The 22084-nt window shown below is 45.1% G+C and overlaps 1 protein-coding gene across 1 annotated transcript in view; it reads left to right on the top strand.

The window, feature by feature from the left end:
• The first annotated feature begins 1594 nt into the window (after window positions 1-1594).
• Window positions 1595-22084, top strand: part of Pccb (propionyl-CoA carboxylase subunit beta) — a 58031-nt gene continuing 37541 nt past the window's right edge. The window contains exons 1-6 of the mRNA XM_031344521.1: window positions 1595-1798; window positions 4220-4339; window positions 6095-6163; window positions 9849-9905; window positions 13544-13657; window positions 21163-21273. Coding sequence (XP_031200381.1) covers window positions 1610-1798; window positions 4220-4339; window positions 6095-6163; window positions 9849-9905; window positions 13544-13657; window positions 21163-21273 — 660 coding nt within the window. The 5' untranslated portion in view covers window positions 1595-1609. The remainder of the gene's footprint in view (window positions 1799-4219; window positions 4340-6094; window positions 6164-9848; window positions 9906-13543; window positions 13658-21162; window positions 21274-22084) is intronic.

Genomic DNA, 22084 nt, shown 5'->3' with positions numbered 1-22084 from the left:
AAAATAGATAAATAAAACGACATTAACTTTAAAGTCTCAGGCCAGAATTTGAATTCTATGGGAGTCCTGCAGTGAGGTGGATCAAGGAAGGGTTAATAATCAACTCTGGCAGGTTTTTTTTTTTTTGGCTAAGAATGAGAAATATGCACCTTGTACTTTGCCTTAAAGACCTGCCACTTAGCTGGGTAAACAAACGGGAAAGCATTAATAGTAGAGTTTTCAAAAGCACTGGAGCATCGATTCTTACATTTCAGCATCTGGATGGACTAAAGGGCACTTGCAAGGGAGGTCAGCGGCCCCACCCACTCTCTGAATCAGTAGGTCTGAGTCTAAGCCTTTGGCACTTAGTTTACTTTTCTTACTTCCTCCCAGCAAATGGCAAAGCAGCTGTGTTGACAAGATTCTCTTGACCAAACTTTGGTCAGGCTCTACTGAGCATCCTCTTGAATAGAACTGACCTTGGCTCCCAGGTCCTCTCTTCTACAGGGTAGCTTTGCCAAGAATCCTGCTAAGTCAGTTATGCCGGAAACTTCCACCCTTGATAAGGGGTCACCCTCAACATTTGATAAGGTTCCTCTTCCACTGTCCCCAAAATGATGTCTCAGCATCCTGGCTTGCCTTCAGCAAAGCATGGGTTAAGTTTGTCAGATTGTTCCTTACCCTGTGTTCCCTTTTAATTTTGTATCCATTGAACCCCCACCCCAGTACATCTTGTCTTTGTCGTATTGAGGGTTGAGGCCAACCTTTCTCCCCTTCTGCAAAACCCTATTGCGCAGTGGTTCTTATACCCAGCACAATGGTCTCTAAAAATGTATTTCTGTGTCTTGTCACAAACTTAAAAAAACATTAAAAAAAAACCCCTCATGTGTGTATCAGAGTTTGGGTGTGCACATGTGGAAGTCACAGGATAACACGGGGTGTCAATGGTCCCCTTGTGTGAGGATTGGGTCTCATTTGCTGCTGCACATGCCAGCCTGGCTGATCCGTGAGCTTCCTGTGATGCTTTTATTTCTGTCTGTTCTCTCACCTAGGCAACCTCTCAATACAGATACTCATTACTCTCGCTTTACTGACTTTGGGGATCCCAAAAGGGTTTAACCACCTAGCCAAGTAGCTCCCCAGCTCCTCTCCCCTTTAAAAGACCCTCTCTGGAGCTCAGTATGTAGCTCACGTTTCAGTCTTGACTCTGTACAAACCTACTTCTGTTCTTGTGTATCTCATCTGTGAAATCTGGGATATAAATTATTTCAAGGCTAGGTTATGAGGGCAAAACCTGGCACAGCATTTGGTAACAGTTGGTTTGAGCTCATTATCTATTCATTTTTGAGGGAAGTGGGTCGACGAAGCCTGGGGTTTAGATGGCTAACGCAGAACAAGGAATGAAGTCCTTGTTCTGTGCAGCCACACAGGCACAGATCTGAGAGGCAGTTTATTTCCTAGCACATCCCTACAGGACTGCCTTGAGCCTGAATGCAAGCCAGGAACTACTAAGCGCTTTGGCTCCAGCGACGACGCGCAGGCGCAGACCCGCTATGGCTACGCTCTCTGCGCATGCGTCCCGAGGTGCAGAGTGGTGTGTGGCACGCTGGCAGACTAAAAAAAAAAAAAAATGGCGGCGGCGATTCGTTTTCGGGCGGTGGCGGCTGGAGCGAGGCTCAGCGTTCTGAATTGCAGCCTCGGCACCACGATCCGCAGCCTTTGCAGCCAGCCGGTTTCAGTTAACGAGCGCATCGACAACAAGCGCCAAGCCGCGTTGTTGGGAGGAGGCCAGCGCCGCATCGACGCGCAGCACAAGCGAGTGAGTCCGGGGCGCCAGTGCGTCCTGCCCCTGCGCTCTCGACCTATCACAGCGCGCCGGGCATGCGGCGCACGCGCCTCCCAGCCAATAGGCGCTGTGCCTGGGAGGGGCGCGGCGAGAACGTTCACCTGGAGAACCTAGAGCCCCCCTCGGGTGTCGGTAGACCAGGACGAGCATCTGCACCCTTAGGGAGGTCCCCAGGCGGTGGTGGAGGGCATTGATCGGATGGGTGGATGGTTGCGACCCGTCTCCTGCTGCGCTCCACTTGGCTGCTATGAACTTTTGGGAAAAGCTGTTCTTTAGAAAGCACTATAAACAGAATAAGGCCTTCCACTTCTTGTTAGAATAAAATCCCTTCACTAAGCGTCCTCGGGCTCTGAATTTAAAAGACTGGATTGTTCTTCTGCTGCCTGAGAGAGTTTATGGCAGTCTCTTTTTTTCCCTTCACCGGGAAGGAAGCAGTAAAACTGAGGCATAAAGTATTAAGAAAAAAACTTGGTTACGTTCACATTAACCTGGGGTGGGTGTTTCCGTGCGTGCCAGGGATTTATGACGCCTGTGCCCAACGAAATCAGGTCGACCTCTTGAGAGTTTCCTGTATCGATCTGCTGCATAGGAAGCAGGTGGACTTTATGTAAACTCTCAGGCACTGAATCACTGCCTGGATTTAAAGGCGGGAATCACATTGAGTTTCTCCTGGGGAGGTCATTTAGCAGCAGAGAAAACAGAAGCTGGAAGAGGTGACCCTAGACTTGAAGCCAGACTTGCCCAGTGTGACCTTGACTCGTGTGAGTCCAGACTGAAGAGCTGGATAAGTTAACAGGAAGGTGCCCTGAGGGAAGCACTCCCCGCGAAGGACATTCAAGTTCTACTCAAATGTGTGAAAATCTGGGTCTTAAGTCTAGGTCAAATGTTGATTCAGATGTCCTGAGTTCCGTTTGAAAACTCTCAAGGATAACTATTCCTCTTGACACTTAGGGGTGTAAATGTGGTTGAATGGTTAGCAGTGAGGCATAAGCCTTCTCTCCCTTGGAGTCCTACTGAAGGGCTATTAAGTTTTCTGGGAAAGCCTGTCCACTGCTCTGATAACCTCTCTCTTGGGGCAACCCTCAGTTGCCTATTTCTCCCCAGGCAGATCCTGATGCTCTTAGATCAAGGCCTTCAGAGCAGTTTTCTGCTGTCAGAGCTTATCAATCTATTATCTAAATATCTATCTATCTATCTATCTATCTATCTATCTATCTATCTATCTACATAGTTTTTTTGGATCGTTTACCCCAAAAGTAAATTTGTTTTTCACAACCTCCTTGGCTGTCACTATTTTCTTAGAATAACTAAATTAGCCGGGCAGTGGTGGCCTTTAATCCCAGCACTTGGGAGGCAGAGGCAGGTGGATTTCTGAGTTCCAGGCCAGCCTGGTCTACAGAGTGAGTTCCAGGACAGCCAGAGCTGTACAGAGAAACCCTGTCTCCAAAAAAAAAAAAGAATAACTAAATTAAAGTTTTTTTTTCTTGTTCGTTTAATGTGTGTATGTGTTGCTTTCTTAACACAGTAGGCCAAGGAATTTACAGATTTGAGGTTTTGGGAGCCTAAGACAGGGAGGCTTTTGGTAGATCGAGGATTCATCTTCATCGAAAGGACATTTTGAATTAGGATGTCACGCAGCCCGGGTTGGCCTTGACGTCTCTGTGCAGCCAAGGATGGTGCTGAACTTCTGATCCCTCTGCTTCTAACCCCGCCCCATCCCCCAGCTCCCAGCTCTGGGATTATAGGCATTCACTACCATGAGCAGCATATGTGGTACTGGGAATTAAACCCAGTGCTTTTGTACACAGTAGGCAAACCCTCTACCAACTGAATTGTATCTCCAGCCATTTTCTTTTCTTTGTCTTTAAAACACCCCCGCAACCCAAGAAACTCTGCAGCACTCTGCACCTTCCGGGTTACTCCCACAGATCCCTGCTATGGGAACTTGGCTTTGTTAGTTATAGTGTCTCTAAGCAGAGATTCCTACTTAGGATAGAAGAAGAACAAGCCCTTGTGAAGGCCGAGGACCCATTAGTGCCCAAGAGTGGAGGCAGAGAGCTGGAGGGGAGAGGCCGTGCCTGGCTGAAGTGTGCTTCTCTGAAAAGAGCCTGTAAGTCTCTGACCCTCACTAAGCCTGCCTCAGTTTCCTCCCTCCTCCTTGGGTTTCCTTCCACAGGCAAATTGGCTCTGGAGCACCCCAACCTACCCTGCTGTCCTGGTTGAAACAAAGTCTATTACTAGCGCCAGTCTACCTTGGGCAAGAACAGATAGAATGGAGCCTTTCACATTGGGGCAAAGGCGAAAAGCCTGTGCCCCTGGCTTTCCTGCCAGCGCATCTTACTTGCTTGTTAACCTGGTCTGTGGCGACGTCACCAATGGATCCCTGTGTTGTAGGGAAAGCTAACAGCCAGGGAGCGGATCAGTCTTCTGCTGGATCCTGGCAGCTTCGTGGAGAGCGACATGTTTGTGGAACACAGATGTGCCGACTTCGGAATGGCTGCTGACAAGAACAAGGTAACTTTATCTGTCCAGTGGTGGTGTGAACACTTCCCAGGGCTTGCTGGCCTTCCCACCAGAGCAAAGAGTCCATAGAGCTTTTATCTCAGACCCACTGGACCTTCGGGTTCTCTCCTAGCTTCATTTTTTTTCTTTTTCTTTTTTTTTTATTCTTTTTTTTTTTTGTCCATTTTATTTTATTTTATTTTATTTTAGATATTTTCTTTATTTACATGCGAATTTCTCCATTCCCAGTTTCCCCTCCAAAAAACAAAAAAAACAAACAAAAACATACCCCTGTTGCCTCCCCCCTCCCCCCTTTTTTTTTTTGAGACAGGGTTTCTCTGTATAGCCCTGGCTGTCCTGATACTCACTCTGTAGACCAGGCTGGCCTCGAACTCAGAAATCTGCCGGCCTCTGCCTCCCAAGTGCTAGGATTAAAGGCCTGCGACACCACCACCCGGCTCCTAGCTTCGTCTTTGTCTGTAGATGACTGTGGGTGGCTGTTTATTCTCTGCAGTGTAACTCAGGTTCAACTTCCAAGGCTCAGGTTGTAGGTTTCATTCCTCGTCATACAGAATGACAAGTTTGGAAGGAGGATCATAAGACTATCCCTCAGATGGGTTCCGTGAACCAGGCCCTCATCTAAATGCAGGCTGATTGTTGCTTTTAATCTTCTTAAGTTTGAGCCTATGTTTCGGGTGTTTTTATTGTTGTGTTTTGTTTTTTTCTTTTTCCATTTGTCTATGTTACACAGGCTGCCTTAGATCTTTATATAGCCCCAGGCTAGCCTTGAACTCGTGTACCTCTTGGCCTTAGCCTCCTGAGGGGAATCACAGACGTGCACCTCATACACTTCTGAGTCTTTGAGGTCAATAAAACCAGATTGCTTTTCATAGGTATGTGGAGGTCTTTGGATTATCTTTTGGTCCACTCTACATATCTGCTGTCTGTGACCAAAGATGTAAACCTGGTAGGCTCTGTCTGAGTCGTTATGGGCACACTGATGCTGGAGTTTCCATGAAAAAGAGTGGGTTTGGGTAGCAATGTGTGACTTTGGAAGAGCTGCTATGCAAGTGGCCCCCCTCTCTCTCTCTCTCTCTCTCTCTCTCTCTCTCTCCCCTCTCTCTCTCTCTCCCCTCTCTCTCTCTCTCTCTCTCTCTCTCTCTCTTTCTCTCTCTCTCTCTCTCTCTCTCTCTCTCTCTCTCTCTCTCTCTCTTTCTCTCTCTCTCTCAGGGTGTTATTGTGTAGCCAAGGCTGACCTCAAACTTGTAATGATCCTCCCTCCTTAGTTTTTGCTGGGATCCCAGGCATGTGCCACCATGCCAAGTTCTGTATGTTTCCTTATATGTTTATCTCAAGAGTAAATGGCCAGGTGGCCCTCTTAATAGTTATTTTGCCTTTATTTCAATTTCTTTCTTTCTTTCTTTCTTTCTTTCTTTCTTTCTTTCTTTCTTTCTTTCTTTCTTTCTCTTGGTGTACTAAGGACTAAACCAAACTTTGTTTTTTAGTTTGAACCTTCTTTCAACCAAACCTTAGAAAATTTGTTTTTCACAAAGGCATGATGTCAACTTGACTATAAGATGCATTTGGGCCTGTCAGTGGTGGTGTACGCCTTAAATTCCAGCACTCAGGAGGCAGAGGAAGGCAGATCTCTGTGAATGCAAGGCCAGCCTTGTGCACAGAGCTAGTTCCAGGATAGCCAGGGCTACACAAAGAACACGAAAGGGAAGGTTTTTTTTTTTAATCTTTATTTTTCCATTTTTCTGGTAGTTTCCTGGAGATAGCGTGGTCACTGGACGAGGCCGAATCAATGGACGATTGGTTTATGTCTTCAGTCAGGTATGTCCAAACTTCAGTAAATGAACTCAGTGAACAAGGTAGAACCAGGAACAAAATATGTGAAAGAAGACAATTTAGAGAAATGAAATCTTACTTATAGTTTGGGGCACATGACAGATTTGCTTTTGTTGTGTGTGTGTGTATGTGTGTGTGTGTGTGTTCAGATGTAGTCTCTTTGTTTTGTTTTGTTTTGTTTTGTTTTTCCGGACAGGGTTTCTCTGTGTAGCCCTGGCTGTCCTGGAACTCACTCTGTAGACCAGGCTGGCCTTGAACTCAGAAATCTACCTGCCTCTGCCTCCCAAGTGCTGGGATTAAAGGCGTGCGCCACCACTGCCTGGCAGTCTTCTTCTTCTTCTTTTTTTTTTTTTAAGATTTATTTATTAATTTTATGTATTTGAATGCAGTGTCACTGTCTTCAGACATACCAGAAGAGGGCATCGGATCCTATTACAGATGGTTGTGAGCCACCATGTGGTTGCTGGGAATTGAACTCAGGACCTCTGGCAGAGCAGTCAGTAATCTTAACTGCTGAGCCATCTCTCCAGCCACACTTATAGTGTTGTCTTAAGGCTGTTTTCTTCTTAGGAAGAGGGAGGCCTTTGTCTTTGTCTGGGAGGCGGTGGCAGGGTAGTAAGCTGGTGTGAAGTTGGTCAAAGAATGAGTTGATTCCTCTGACTGTGCTTTATGGCTGTGGGTTATGGAGTTCTGGGCTGCACGGAGGATTCAGATGCAGCCCGAGTAGAAGAAATTGATTCTTAAAAGCATAGGTCCCTGAGCGCTGGGCTTTTTTGAAAATACCCAAATACATTTTGTGAGGTTCCATCAAGAGAGATGTAGTTGGTGTACAGTGAGATCTGAGGTGGACCTCTTAGGCAGAATCCTACAAGGATGTACGTCATGTACAATTTTTTTTAATGTGTATAGGTGTTTGCCTGCTAATATGTCCTTGTACTGTGTGTATGCCAGAAGAGGGCATCAGAATTGCCTGGATCTGGAGTTAGAGATGGTTATGAGCACCAAGTGGGTGCTGGGAATGAAACCTGGATCGTTCGCAAGAGTAGCCAGTTTTCCTAACGGCTGAGCCATCTCTTTAGCTCTGCATGTCCAAAATTTTAATCTCTATAAGCTGTGTTTTACCTGACACGGTGCCTTAGTCAGGGTTTTTATTCCTGCACAAAACATCATGACCAAGACGTAAGTTGGGAAGGAAAGGGTTTATTCAGCTTACTTCCACATTGCTGTTCATCACCAAAGGAAGTCAGGACAGGAACTCACACAGGGCAGGAACCTGGAGGAAGGATTGGATGCAGAGGCCATGGAGGGATTCTGTTTAAAGGCTTGCTTCCCCTGGCTTGCTCAGATTGCTTTCTTATAGAACCCAGGACCATCAGCCCAAGGATGGCACCACCCACAATGGGCTGGACCCTCCCCCCCCTTGTTCACTAATTGAAAAAAAATGCCTTACAGCTGGATCTCATGGAGGCATTTCAAGGGAGGCTCCTTTCTCTGTGATAACGCCAGCTTGTGTCATGTTTTTACACAGGACCAACCAGTACACTCAGTAAAGAAGAATCAAGGTTCTGATTGACCTTATGATAGTGTTGCCTGGGTTACCACCCAGGAGGCCAGATGTCATCACGAGGGTCTTTAAAAGTGGAGGAGAGGACTCCTCCTGCTGTATCCGACTTTGAAAATAGAGAAGAATCCTATAAGAGCAGCAATGGGTGCCATCTCTAGAGGCTTAGAAAAGATAAACAGACCGCCCCTGAAACCTGAGAGATCACAGACCCGTTGACCTTGGTTGTAGCCCAGTGAGGCCCCTAGGAGGGAACTTGTAAACCACAGAATGTGAGAGAATAGGGCTGGAGAGATGGCTCAACAGTTAAGAGCGCTGACTGCTCTTCCGAAGGTCATGAGTTCAAATCCCAGCAACTACATGGTGGCTCACAACCATCTGTAATGAGATCTGGTGCCCTCTTCTGATGTGTCTGAAGACAGCTACAGTGTACTTACACATAATATTTAATCTTAAAAAAAAAAAAAAGAATGTGAGAGAATGAAAGTGTTTTGTCTTTTATGAATCTGTGTTACTTTGTCAAGGCAGCAATAGAAACAGGATATTTCTTCTGTTATTTCATAATAAATTTTTCTATTTCGGTCAGCCAGATGTTGAAGCTCACATTTTTTTTTCTTTCAATTTTTATGAGCTGGGCAAACATTCGTAAAGAAGGTAGCATAGAAATGATATGACAAGCTGGTGGTGGTGCACGCCTTTAATCCCAGCACTTGGGAGGCAGAGGCAGGTGGATTTCTGAGTTAGAGGCCAGCCTGGTCTACAGAGTGAGTTCCAAGACAGCGGGGGCTACAGAGAAACCTTGTCTCGAAAAAAAAAAAAAAGAAATGATATGACAAAATAGTGTATTCTCCCCACGTCTCACTACTTAAAGCCACTACAGAAATTCAAACTTAGCGTATTTGTGGTATTTTTGAGCACCTTTTCTGCTCCCGGTGTAAGTGGAAGAGAGGAAGAGGAGTTGGAGATGATGAAGGCAGGGCTCTCATTCTGAAGACGCCAACTTATAGGTAGAGTGGGGGCAGCACAGGTGACCACAGAAAGGGTAAGAGAGGTTCCAGGCAAATGCTTTGGACCACAGAGGAGCCTTTCCAGGTTTGAGGATGTGACTAGGAAAAATGGGCATTCAAAAGAAGCTGGGTACCAGATTTGGGGTGCAATGAGCCAGCCTCTTCAATGTGATCTCCAGGATGCAGACACAGGTAGGTTTTCTGGGATTTATCTGTTTTCCCGGAAAGGTGTCCTCCTTCCCTTGGTCTCTGGCCCTCAGCGTGCTCTATGCAGAGGGGAAGGAGGAACCAGCAAGGCGGGTTCAGGACTCAGGCTTCTAATCTCTGGGTTTCCTCCTTATCTATGCCTTCTTTCAGGCCAGGGATCCTGAGTCTGGATGTCTCTGACTCAGGTTTTTTGTTTATTTAGAGGAATAGCCTCTCACCTCTTAAGGTGAACAGGGGCTCTGTGAGTTTTATTAACACAGGCTTACTCCTTTTTTAATGTCCACCCGCCTTTTCCTGGTTCCTTCCCTGTGTCACTTCTGTAGGTGTCCTTCCTTCCTTCCTTCCTTCCTTCCTTCCTTCCTTCCTTCCTTCCTTCCTCCTAATCATGTGGTATCCTTGTGATTCCAGTTCTTCTGGGCTAGCCTGCTGCTATCCCTGGGCTAGCCTGCTGCTATTGTCTTCATGCTTATGAGACACTCCAAGTCTGAAGTTTTCAGAAACTGGGATTGGGGGACTCTGGTTGCCTTTTGTTTTCCTCCTCCTTTTCCAGAGTCCATACTTCCTGGAAGTGGCAGAGTCTGTCTGACACTGGTAGAATCTAACAGGGTTAATCTCACTTGAGCTACTGCCTCCGAGCTCTGAGTCATTTCTGTAGAACAAAGACTAAGTCTTTTGACCCCGATCCTACACTCCTGATCTTAAACTCCCTTTAAGATATTTTATTACCTAACTTGGGGAATAATCTATGAGTTAGAGGGTTTTTTCCCTATTTTTTTTGAACATCTGAAACACCGTTAACAGTGTGGGTTTCCCGTTTCCTCCCACTTCCCATTCCGTCTTCGGCTCTGCCTAGTCATTATGGTTTACCTGCTGCTTTAATTGTTTTTCTTTTCAGGATTTTACAGTGTTTGGAGGCAGTCTGTCAGGAGCACATGCTCAAAAGATCTGCAAAGTAAGTGTTTACTATTGAAAATAAACCCAGTGCTTCCACCAGTTTTATGTGGCACACGCTGAGCATTCTGGAGTGCAGTGAATGGAGCTGGAACAGATCTGTACGAGACGGCACTGACTGGAGGGGGGACTCTTAGCTCATCTCTTAAAGTCTTTTCATACTGTCTGTGTGACCCGTAAGGTCTACTCCCACATTCATTCTATCCGTTCTGTTCTCTTCTCCTCCTCCTTCCTAGCTTCCCTTAGCTTCCTGCCTTCCTCTGCCCCAGTGCTGGGATTCTATGTGTGAACCTGTCCTCCTGGCAACCCTTACATTTCTCCATGCACATAATAACATCTAATATTACAAGGCTGAGGGCTGGAGAGATGGTACAGTGGGCGGGAGTACTTGGTGTGAAAACAAATGGACCAGAGTTCAAATCTCCAACTCTTACATAAAAGCCAAGCGTGACCACATGTGCTTATAACCCCAGCTTTTGGGCAATAGGCAGAACCTGGAAGTTTGCTGGCCAGCCCATGAAGCAGAACATCAAGCTTTGGGCTCATTGAGAGACTCTGTCTCAAAAAATAAGATGGAGGGTGACAGAGGAAGACACTCAACATTCTCCTCTGGCCTTTGCTTGTGAGGAGTGAAAGTGTTCAAAAGCACATCTGGAATGTATGTTGTTATTGTTGTTGTGATTTTATGAAAGGGTTTCTTTGTGTAGTCCTGGCTGTTCTAGAACTTTCTCTGTAAACCAAGCTGGCCTCAAACCCAGACTCCACTGTAGCTGCAAATTAACTGCTTCAGCTCCTGGTGGGTAGCACATAAGCTGGACCCACCAAGGAGCTCTCTGGATTCGAGAATGAAAGACAGACAGACAGACAGACACACACACACACACACACACACACACACACACACACACACACCAACACGCACCAGTGAAGTTTGATATGCCTTGGCTAGCTCAAAGACGAGGCACTTCTAATTCTTCTTGTGGCTAGCAAACACCACCCTCTGGTACTCTGGAGTTAACATCCTTTAAAATCTATATTTCATCTCTGCTGCCCCAGACCCAGTCAGGGAAGTGAACACTAGAGCCACTTACCTGAATTCTTACATGGCTGGTCTATCCTACACACCTCTCATGGTGATTCCCTTCTTCTCTTCTCTCTCCCCAGCCTGGGAATCCCAAAAGTCCTGCTTCTGTCTGTCCTGCCCAGCCATTGGCTGCTGGCATCTTTATTTACCATTCGGAGCCAACTGTGGGCAGGGTCCCTCAGTGTCTTATGTGCAGACACTTGTGTAAGCCGTTTTGGGAACCAGAATTAACATTATAACACAAGCAGCCTTAGGCCAAACCCACTTCAGTCCTTCTGCCTCTGCCCGCCAAGTGCTGGGATTGAAGGCAAGTACCACTATATCCGGCTCATTAATATATGTACTTATTAGTGCATTAAATAATGAGACTTAGCAGTGAATCTTTTAACTGGTATAGTTCAAAGAAGGCTCGAGTGAAAAAATCCTGATGTTCAGCAATTTTAATGTAGTGGAAGCTTCTGGTTTCTAATAATGGCAAAGGCACAGGTGTGAGTTCATAAGTAAAGGGAGTGTTAGACACTGTCTAGAATTCATACAGGTGACAATGTAAACTTTTTCTAACTCACATTCGTAGATCATGTAGGCATTCACAGCCAAACTGATATTCTGGGAATCCGAAGAAAAGATCTAGGCAGAGAGTCCAGGTGCTAAAATGTAAAGAGCAGTACAAAGATTGCATGATATAACAGTAGTATTTTTCTTTTATAAGAAGGAGTTGTTTATTTTTGCCTATATGCATGTCTATGTACTGTGTGTGCCTGGTGCCTACAGAAGCCAGAAGAGGGTGGTGCATTCTCAACAACAGGAGTTACAGATAGTTGTGAACTACCCTGTGGATTCTAGGAACTGAATTGGGATCTTTTGCAAGAGCAAGTGCTCTTAACCACTGAGCAATCTCTTCAGCCCCTGCGTGAAGGTTTAAAAACACTCTGGAGGACTGAGTTAGAGCTCTTGGATAGGATATGTGCCCAACGTGAGCAGACCTTGGAGTCAATTCCGAATTCTGCTGAAGAAGAAACTCAAACACAAACAGAACCTCAAGCAACCAACCAAACAAGAAAAGCTCCCCAGATACATCCCACAGGACTGAGATGGTCTGAGGAGTGATGCTGGCAGTGTTGATGTTTAGAGAGTTTTGGAATCAATATTGAATTATTTATAGCTGGGTAAGTTTCCCTCTATAATGCAGCTACCTGGATTTTAGACAGGTGTTACTCTGGAGACCTTAACCCAATTCCCTTTTTTACTTTTTGAGACAGGGTTTTTCTGTGTAGCCCTGGCTGTCCTGGAACACTCTCCATAGACCAGGCTGGCCTTGAACTCAGAGACCTGCCTGCCTCTGCCTCCCAATTGCTGGGATTAAAGACGTGCGCCTTCATGGCCAGGCTAGCCAATTACCTTTAAATTTTCCTAGTTTTCCTTTTTTACTGCTTCGGTTGTAATGGTCACATGACATAATGAAGTAAATGTGCTTCACTAGCCATCTAAGGGATGCTACACATAAAGCTGTCGGAACTGGTGACCCAGGAGGAAAATCTGTCGCAGTGGGTCTGGTCTCAGGTTAATATGTGGGCCAGTGTATTAAAGGATCACAGCATTAGGAAGGTTAAGGAACCACTAATAAAAAGAGACACCCATGCGCCCATCTTTGGTTACTGGACTGTTGAAAGAATGGGCTGCAAGAAATGTAAACTTTCTAGGAATGTCATCCTGGGAGAGAAATGGCTGAAACCCTGGTGACATCCAGAGGAGGAACCTGTCTCCTCGTGTAACAGGCCTCAGACCTTAGCACAACTGATTCCATGACAGAAGTGCCGTTCAGGTTGTAAAACTCAGCAGGTTGGCAGCTGAGACACCACCTGCCAAAAAAAAGAAAACAGAGCTAATCCATCAAAGACCATAGTACTGGAAAAGTCTCTAAATGTACTGATATTGCTTTTTGGCTTTTGTAGTTTAGCTTCTGGTTAAATGTTCTTGTTAACTGAAATATGTCAACCCAGAACATGGTTTTTGTGCTCAAAAACTCACCCCGAGAAAGGCTCAGGGCTAAACTGGGATCCTGAACACACAATATAGTCAGACAGCCAGCTAACAAAGACTTAAACCCATGACCGAGCCTCCTTCTCTTGTGGATATCCCACAGCACTGGAGAAAGATTCATAGCTCATCAGATGACCTTGTAGGAAAGACTAGGAGCTGGGGGTGGGGGGCCGCAGGAACCATACCGTGATGCATACCTTGTAGTGTTGCCAAGACCCCTGAAAGTAGACTTAGGATGGGTGGATCCTGGATCCCTTTGTCTTTCTTTCCTGTGTGGTCACACTGAATAAATCCCCTTTTTCTGCTTTCGTGTTCATTTGGCTCCTTTAATGGCTATTAATAGAGGATGGGCAGCTGGACTTGGACAGGGCACAGGCTGTGTCCTCTCAGTCTGGTGACGCTTTCATCTAGCAAGGCATAAACCTTCTCCTTGGCCCAGCAAGGGGCTTTGTCATTGCTTGCTGGTTTTGGTACTCAGAGCAGATGTCTCATAAGATTTTTCTATACCGTTTTAGATCATGGACCAGGCCATAACAGTGGGGGCTCCAGTGATTGGGCTCAATGATTCCGGGGGCGCCAGAATCCAGGAAGGAGTGGAGTCCTTGGCTGGCTACGCAGACATCTTCCTGGTGAGAAACCTATTAACAAATTTGTCTCTGTAAGTGTGTGCTAGTGCCTGTCTTACCATATAGTCCTCTGCCCCATCTTCCCTGCATAGTGCCTCTTCTGTCACTGCCACCATGGGTGGGATGAAGGTTGGATGACTGGCCAAATGGGCTGCAAAGACTGCTTTTTGTTCTTGAGAAAGGGCCAGTTGTTGGATAAATAATTAGTTCAAGGTCACTCATGAAGAGAGAGAACTTGGAAATGTTTTTCTTCTTATCTATCTATCTATCTATCTATCTATCTATCTATCTATTGATCTATCTAATTTATCTTTTTAAGCAAAGAGAGATGGTAAGGAATGTTAAAGTAAACTGATTTGCTAGAATTAAAACTTTTTTTTTTTTTGATTTTTTGAGACAGGGTTTCTCTGTGTAGCCCTGAAGACTTTTTTGAATTAAGCACTCTCTTTTTAAACATTAGGGACTATTTATTATACAAAGTCTAAACCGTAATAACAAAGAAAAATGAAATCTTTCCACATCTCATCATCAGAAACTCTTGGAGGACATCATTTCAGATACCTGCACTATTTGACATATGAAATGGCTGATGAAGGAGACGGGGATAGGGGTCTGCTAGGAGAGACAGAGGGGAGACAGGCAGTTTCTAGTCAGTCCAGGGCTATCCATCCCACCCCTTCAGCATAACAAATATCTTGTCCCTGGTCATTGCTCTTCACAGTTCATCAAATTGTTTGTGTGTGTGAGACCCTCAGTAAATTGTAAGTGTATTCACATTACTTGAAAAGCTACCCAGCTTTTGTATGTTCTAAACATGCTTTTTAATCTTCTCTCCAAGCTCTGAGGTTAACCCACCACAGGAAACATTAGCTCTGTGGTTGCTTGTCCAGTACAGGGAAGTCAGGAAAGTCTTTGCGGCTCATGGTTTGGAAATCATGTCTGGGCCGGGCAGTGGTGGTGCACGCCTTTAATCCCAGCACTTGAGAGGCAGAGGCAGGCAAATTTCTGAGTTCGTGGCCAGCCTGGTCTACAGAGTGAGTTCCAGGACAGCCAGGGCTACACAGAGAACCCTGTCTCAAAAAAACAAAAACAAAAAAACAAACAAACAAAAAAAAACCAAAAGGAAATCATGTCTGTGTTTTATAGGGGAAAAAAGAGGTCCCAAGAGAAGTGGCCACATTTTAGAGTGTGGCTGGGTTTTGGGATCTCATCTGATAGATGTTTGAGCTGGGGCTCCAGTTGCTGCTGTTTCCAGGAACCAGGCCTTAGCAACTTTGAGGTCTGTGGTGTTGAATGAATTGCTCGCAACACCTGCTTGTCACAGGACTGTGCCATTCCGTTGCTGCTCTGCTGTTACTCTCTGGTAACTTTTAGTTGTGATATAATTTCAGACCTCATGGGAAACAAGTTCCAAGATCTGTCCTGTGCCTCCTAAATATTTGTTTGTTTTATTTTATGCATATGAGCACACTGTAGCTGTCTTCAGACATACCAGAAGAGAGCGTCGGATCCCATTACGGAAGGTTAGGAGCCACCATGTGGTTGCTGGGAATTGAACTCAGGACCTCTGAAAGAGCAGTCAGTGCTCTTAACCTCTGAGCCATCTCTCCAGCCCTGTCCTGTGCCCTTTAACCAGACATGCTGCCCCCACTCAATGTATCATTCTTTCTAGAAATACAAATTTGCATGTTACATTAGAAACACTTGAGGGCAAATTGATGATATTTTGTTTCCTTTAGCTCTTTAGTCCTTCACTGTGTATTTCCCAGGAACATTAACCAGAATATAAACATAAAATGAGATGTGATATGGATCTATTACTAATATGCATAGTCTTTATCTAGTGGCCTTAATAAAGCTCGTAATCGCTTCCTTCCTTTTCCTCTCTGTCCCTCCCCTTCCTCCTTTCTTCTCTTGTCTTCTCTCCTTTCCTCTCTTCCTCTCCCTCCTCTTCTCTTTCTCTTCCCCTCTTCTTTCTCTTCTATCCCTCCTTTCCCATTCCCTCTCCTCTCCTCCCCTCCCCTTCCTCTCTCCTTTTCCTCTCCCTCTTTCCTTAACTTTTGTTCCTGACCTGGAATGAACCCAATTGTCATACCTCTATTTTCTTTCTTTAATTTGGGGCAGTTCTGTAGTCTTTGTTTTTCATGACCTTAGTTTAAATTTTTAAAAACTTCTTTTGGACTGGGTCTCACTATATAGCTCCGTGTTGACACAGAGCTTTCATGGTCTAGGCTAGTCTCAAACTCACAGAGTCTAGGCTAGTCTCAAACTCACAGAGAAAGCAATGTCCGAATTTTCTCTTGCTAGCTGTAAGAAAATGATATCTTGGTGAGTTCCTAGCACACTAGTACGAGGACATATCTGGGCCACCTCTGAGTTTGGGGTGCCAGGCAACAAAGCGGAGGCAGGAGACTGACTTTCCTTGAAGTTTACGCTTCAAATACTCCCGTCACGCAAAGTGCGCTTGGCATCCTTCGCTATATTTTAAAGTGTCTTTTCTTAGTGGTCATCTGGGGAATTAGAACCAAGAGCTTAACTGGTTGAAAGGAAGTTAAGACAGATGGATTTCTGAGTTCCAGGACAGCAAGGGCTACACAGAGAAAAACTAAAACCAAAAAAAAAAAAAAAAAAAGTGTGTGGACGTGGTGCTTCTGTATGTCTACATCATTGAAGATCATTCTTTACACCTGATGTCTCTGTTAACAGATTTAAAAGACATACATACATACAAACAATTGCAGGAACGCTGCATCACAAGCTTTGCCTAGACAGTTGGATTTACTAGTGTCTCTTACGGCTTCCTGTAGCAATCTAGTGTCGTTTTAAGTCAGACCAAAGAACTGCTTTTGTGTTTCTTGTGTGACGTCTCAGCTGCCAGTGGCCTCCCTCCTTGGCCTTTGTTATCTGGAAATGTCTCGCTCTTCCTTCCTTGAAGTTTGGCTTTGCTGGATGCTGAATGCTTGGTTGACAGGTTTTTCATCAAGCACTTGAACTATGTCCTGCTGCCTCCTGGGCTTGACCATTATCTTACTGGGATCCTTTTGTCAGAGGGAAGCCTTTCTGCGCAGCTGCTTTCTGCTTCCTTCCTGGGCGGGAGATTCACAGTTTACTATAACAGGTCACAGTGTGATGTCAGTGAACTCATCATTCTTTAGAGTTTGTTGAGCTTCTTAAATGTGAACATTTGTGTCTTTCATCAAATCTGGGAAGTCTGGGGTTATATTTCTTCCCGCATTTGACTGGACCCAATCACAAAAGAACATACCTGCTATGCACTCACTGATAAGTGGCTATTAGCCCAGAAACTCGGAATACCCAAGATACAATTTATAGACCACATGAAGCTCAAGAGGGAAGACCAAAGTATGGATACTTTGGTCCTTCTTAGAAGGGGGAACAAAATACCCATAGGAGTAGTTACAGAGACAAAGTGTGGAGCAGAGACTACCCCACCTGGGGATTCATCCCATATACAGTTACCAAACCCAGACACCATTGTGGATGCCAACAAGTGCTTGCTGACAGGAGCCTGATATCGCTGTCTCCTGAGAGGCTCTACCAGTGCCTGACAAATACAGAGGTGGATGCTCACAGCCAACCATTGGACTGAGCGTAGGGTCCCCAATGGAGGAACTAGAGAATGGACCCAGGAACCTGAAGGGGTTTGCAGCACCATAGGAGGCACAACAATATGAACTAACCAGTACTGCCCCAGAGCTCCCAGGGACTAAACCACCAACCAGAGAGTACACATGGAGGGACCCATCGCTCCAGCTGCATATATAGCAGAGGATGGCCTTGTCGGTCATCAATGGGAGGAGAGGCCCTTGGTTCTATGAAGGCTCTGTGCCCCAGTGTTGGGGAATGCCAGAGCCAGGAAGCAGGAGTGGGTGGGTGGGTGATCAGGGGGAAGGGAGGGGATAGGGGGTTTCCGGAGGGGAAACCAAGGAAGGGGATAACATTTGAGATGTAAATAAAGAAAAAATATCTAATTAAAAAAAGAAAAAAGAGGGCTGGTGAGATGGCTCAGCGGGGAAGAGCACCGACTGCTCTTCGGAAAGTCATGAGTTCAAATCCCAGCAACCACATGGTGGCTCACAACCACCCGTAATGAGATCTAACGCCCTCTTCTGGTGCGTCTGACAGCTACAGTGTACTTACATATAATAAATAAATAAATCTAAAAAAAAAAAGTCTTTACAATACAAGTCCAGTAATATTAAAAATAAAAAAATATTAATATTTTTCCAGTAATATTAAAATAAGAAAAGAAAAAAAGAAAAAAAAGAAAAAAAAAGAAAAACCCTGTCTCAAAACAAGCAAGCCAGCAAGCAAGCAAACAAACCCAAAGAGATGTTCTCAGAAGCTTAGACCAAGGGTGGGGAACAGTGTCCTGTCCCTTGTAATAAGGAAACAGTCCATCAGAATTGAATGGAGGTCCGCTTCCTTGCTGACCCTTCAGAAGCCACAATTGATGGCGAAAATACACATCCTGGCTGGAGATGAGGCACAGTGCTTGCCTAATACGGGTCCCCAGTATCTCAAAATAGAAGCCACCACCCTAACCAGGATGAGGTCTTCATTGCCCCTCTTTGGTGCCAGCTAGCCGAGGTAAGTGTGGCTCTCACAGCTGGAGAAAGATAGCAGCAGGTCGTGTGACATTCACCAGCTTCTTCCTCCTCCATCCCGAGAGGGTTTGACTAGACTCCAGGGTTCCGGAAAGGTCCCTCCGGCAGTCCTGTGGCTAAAGTTATTTCCTGGTTTCCTAAAGCGGTGTCATCTGTCTTCTGTGATGTCACATGGCTATATCCTGTTAGTCGGGATGCTAGGATGCCTACCATCATTTGCAGCTAGTCAGGAAATCACTTGAGCGCATGAGTTTGAGACTAGCCTGGGCAACATAGTGTGAGATCCCATCTAAAAAGAAAAACCAACACCGATTTTATACCAACAAGAGAACCCTACCCCAAGCCCACTGCTCCTATGTTAAATACTTTTAGTGTACTTTTAAAATTTCTCCATGTTTTTTTCTTTCTTTTTTCTGCTTTTTTTGGTGGAGAGAACAGGCCCTTGTTATATTGCCTACATTGGCTTCAAACTCCTAATCTTGTTCCTCAGCTCTCAGAATTCTGGGAGTATAAGCATGTTCTATCATGCTTGTCTAATTCTTTAAACTGTATTTAAAAATTTAAAAATAAGTAAGCATACAAAATATTGTATTTTCTCTTTCATCTCCTTCCCCCAACCCAAGCCTGACAGGGTCTTATATAGCCTAGGCTAGCCTAGAACTCCTTAGCTTCCTGCCTTTGTCTCCCAAGGGTTGGGCACATCACCACATTTAGCTTAAAATAAATCTTTTTCTATCTGTATATTATTGTATTTTACTTATATTAATCTCAATCCCATTGTAACATTTCTTTTGAATGTTCAGTGATTGCTTACAGGTTGTAATAAGTATCTCAACACAATCTCTTTTTAAAAATCATTACACTTTTGCATGTACATATATATATATGTATGTATATATGTAATTATTCACTTATTGTTTTTCAAGACAGGGTTTCTCTGTGTAGCCCTGGCTGTCCTGGAACTTGCTCTGTAGACCAGGCTGGCCTTGAACTCAGATCCACCTGTCTGTTTCCTGAGTGTTGTAATTAAGGGCATTCACCACCATCACCTGGGTAAATTTACTTATTTTTTATGTATGTGTATGTACATGTGTTTATTTTATGTGTATATTCATGTGTATACATGTGTGTTTGAAGTTATGAGCCCAAATACAGTGTTATAATTATTACTTTCTTTGTTCTTTATTTCTAAAAAAATACTTTTAAGTGTGCGTGTATCTGTGTGAGACTGCCACTAGTGTACATATGCCTCTGCAGGCCAGAAGATGGTGTAGGATCCCCAAGAGTGGGGCACACAGGCTGGTATATGTCTCCCTATGTAGGTACTGTGATCTGAATTCAATAAATGCTTCTAATTGCTGAGCCATTGCTCCAGTCCCAAATTAAGAGAAGAGGGTTTTATGCAATATATTTTTAATGTATGGGTATGGATGTGTACAGCTGTGCATATGTATGGTGACCTGTGGAGGTCACCCCAGAAGACAGCCCCAGGTGTCAGTCCCTGCCTGCTACCTTGTTTCCAGTCAGGGTATCTTTTTTATTCCTCCTGCGTATTCCAAGGTAGCTAGCTCATGAGCTTGTAGGAATTCTCCTGCCTCTGCCTTCCATCTTGCAATAGAAGTGCTGGGTCCATGGACCTGCAAGTGACTCCGTCTGACTTTCGGTCCTGAAATGTAAACCTGGGTTCTCATGTTCGCAGTTATCCACTTAGCCATCTTCCCAGCCTCCAGCTCCAGCGTTTGGTCTTTAATCACAGGTTATCCATTGTTCGTGATCTTAATTGCTTCTTGAGGATTTGGGTTGCTGTCTGGTGTCATTTCCTTTCACCTCAGGAGACATCCGGAGCTGGTATTAGACTAGTGAAAATTTTAATTAAAATTGCTAGACTCTCAGCTGTCTTAACCTTCTTTGGTGTTTAGCCTTTTTTTTTTTTTCCTTTTTATTTCTTTTGGAGATAGATAGGAGATAGGAATGTAACCCAGACTATCCTTGGACTCACTATGTAGCCCAAGCTGGCCTTGAATGACCTAGAACTTGTAGTATAAGTCTCCTGCCTCAGCTTCCCAAATACTGGTGTGAGCTGCCATTTCTGACTTGCTCAGCAATTTTTTTTATTCATAAATATTTTATTCACAGGTAGTTCATTTTTAGAGCCTTGGATACGTGTCACTGACAGTTTCTCCCAGTTTTTAGTCTTTGTTTTGTTTTGCTGAAATTTTCCAAACTTGGTTCCACTAAGGGTGAAGGAGAAGGGGAGAGGAATAAAGCAAGGAGTGATTGGCCCATCACCTTACATGAGTCCTTGGGCCCCAAATTCTGTTTTCCTAGGGCTTGAGACTTACTTTCTTCATAACACCTTTGTCCACACAAGCCCCCTGTGTAGGCTTTCCGCTCACAGCTACCAAGCCTTGCCCGAGGACGAGCAGATGCTGGAGACCACTTAACGGCACCTGCCTTGGTGGTCTCATTTCCCAGCTTCTGAGAACTTCTGTGGAGGGTGTGCCGGATCTCAGCATAGAGCTTAGGGCTACAAGCGGGCTGGTACAGGCTGCTTATCCCTGGTGGCTTTGCAGACACTCGGTCCTGGACCAAACAGTGGTTGGGACGTATAGCTCACACCATGGTGGCCATGTTGAGGAACTGCCGTCAAGACCAGTTCTTTGTTTCAGAAAGTGACCCGTAAACGGCTCCTCTGCTATGGGAACAAAGCTGCACACCTAATTTTGGAAGCACTTTCCTGATTACATCTTTTGCCTCCTGCGTAGAGATTTCTGTGGAAGCAAAAGCAAAACTCGATTTTATTGTTGCTTTTATCTTCCTGCAGATTACTATCCGAGTACTTCTGTAACCAGATTCTTTGTTGTTTTTCTGTGTCGGCAGAGGAATGTCACAGCGTCCGGAGTCATCCCGCAGATTTCTCTGATCATGGGCCCGTGTGCTGGTGGGGCCGTCTACTCCCCTGCCCTAACAGACTTCACATTCATGGTGAAGGTAAGAGCTGCGCCTGCGTCCTGTGCCCTGAGAGTCCTGCAGCTCTCATCTGCAGTAAACAGAATGCCTGACCCAGATCTAGGTCCTTATCTGAGTTCTCTTTGGTGCTCAGTGGAGCGGAGATAAGGTGTGAGTGGAGGGAAGGTCTTGGCTTGGGATCTGTGGTGGTTGCGGTTCAGTGGCAGCTGGTGCTTGTGTGCTGTGAGATTTTTACCTGTGATCTGAATTGCAAATGGTTTCCCATAATCAGAAGGTCTCCACCCTTGCCCGGACTGATGGCCTTTAACTCACTAGGGCTCCCTTGGGAGGCTCTGTTGTGCTCTGTTGTATTGGGAAGTGGCTCCTGGTGTCCCATGTTTCTGCCTTTACTGGTTTGCTATTTTACTATCCTTTTTGTAATGGTAATGGGAACTTGATCTTCAGCTTCAGGTGGAGGGGTGTATGTACACCTACCTTTAATAGAATGGATTTTAATTTTTTTTTTCAAGGCAGGGTTTTGCTGTGTAGTCTTGGCCGTTTGGACTAAGGGTGTGCACCATCACCACCCAGCACTTATTTTATTTTACTTTTTTGAAGTTATTTTTTTCAGACAGGGTCTCACTGTGTAGCCCTGGCTGGCCTGGAAACTCACCATGTAGACCAAGCAGGCCTGGAACTCACAGATCTGCCTACCTCTGTCTCCTGGGTGCTGGGATTAAAGATGTGCACCACCACCGCCTTGCTGTGATCAGTTATGTCTAGGTGGGATCTTCTTGAACTTTGATGTGGGTAACTATCCTTAATGTGATAGTTAAGATAGAAAGAAAGGCTG

This window comes from Mastomys coucha, unplaced genomic scaffold, assembly GCF_008632895.1.
Source record: "Mastomys coucha isolate ucsf_1 unplaced genomic scaffold, UCSF_Mcou_1 pScaffold23, whole genome shotgun sequence".
Taxonomy (NCBI): Eukaryota; Metazoa; Chordata; class Mammalia; order Rodentia; family Muridae; genus Mastomys; species Mastomys coucha.
Note: the sequence above shows the minus strand (reverse complement) of the source record. Positions and strands in the feature narration are given on the sequence as shown.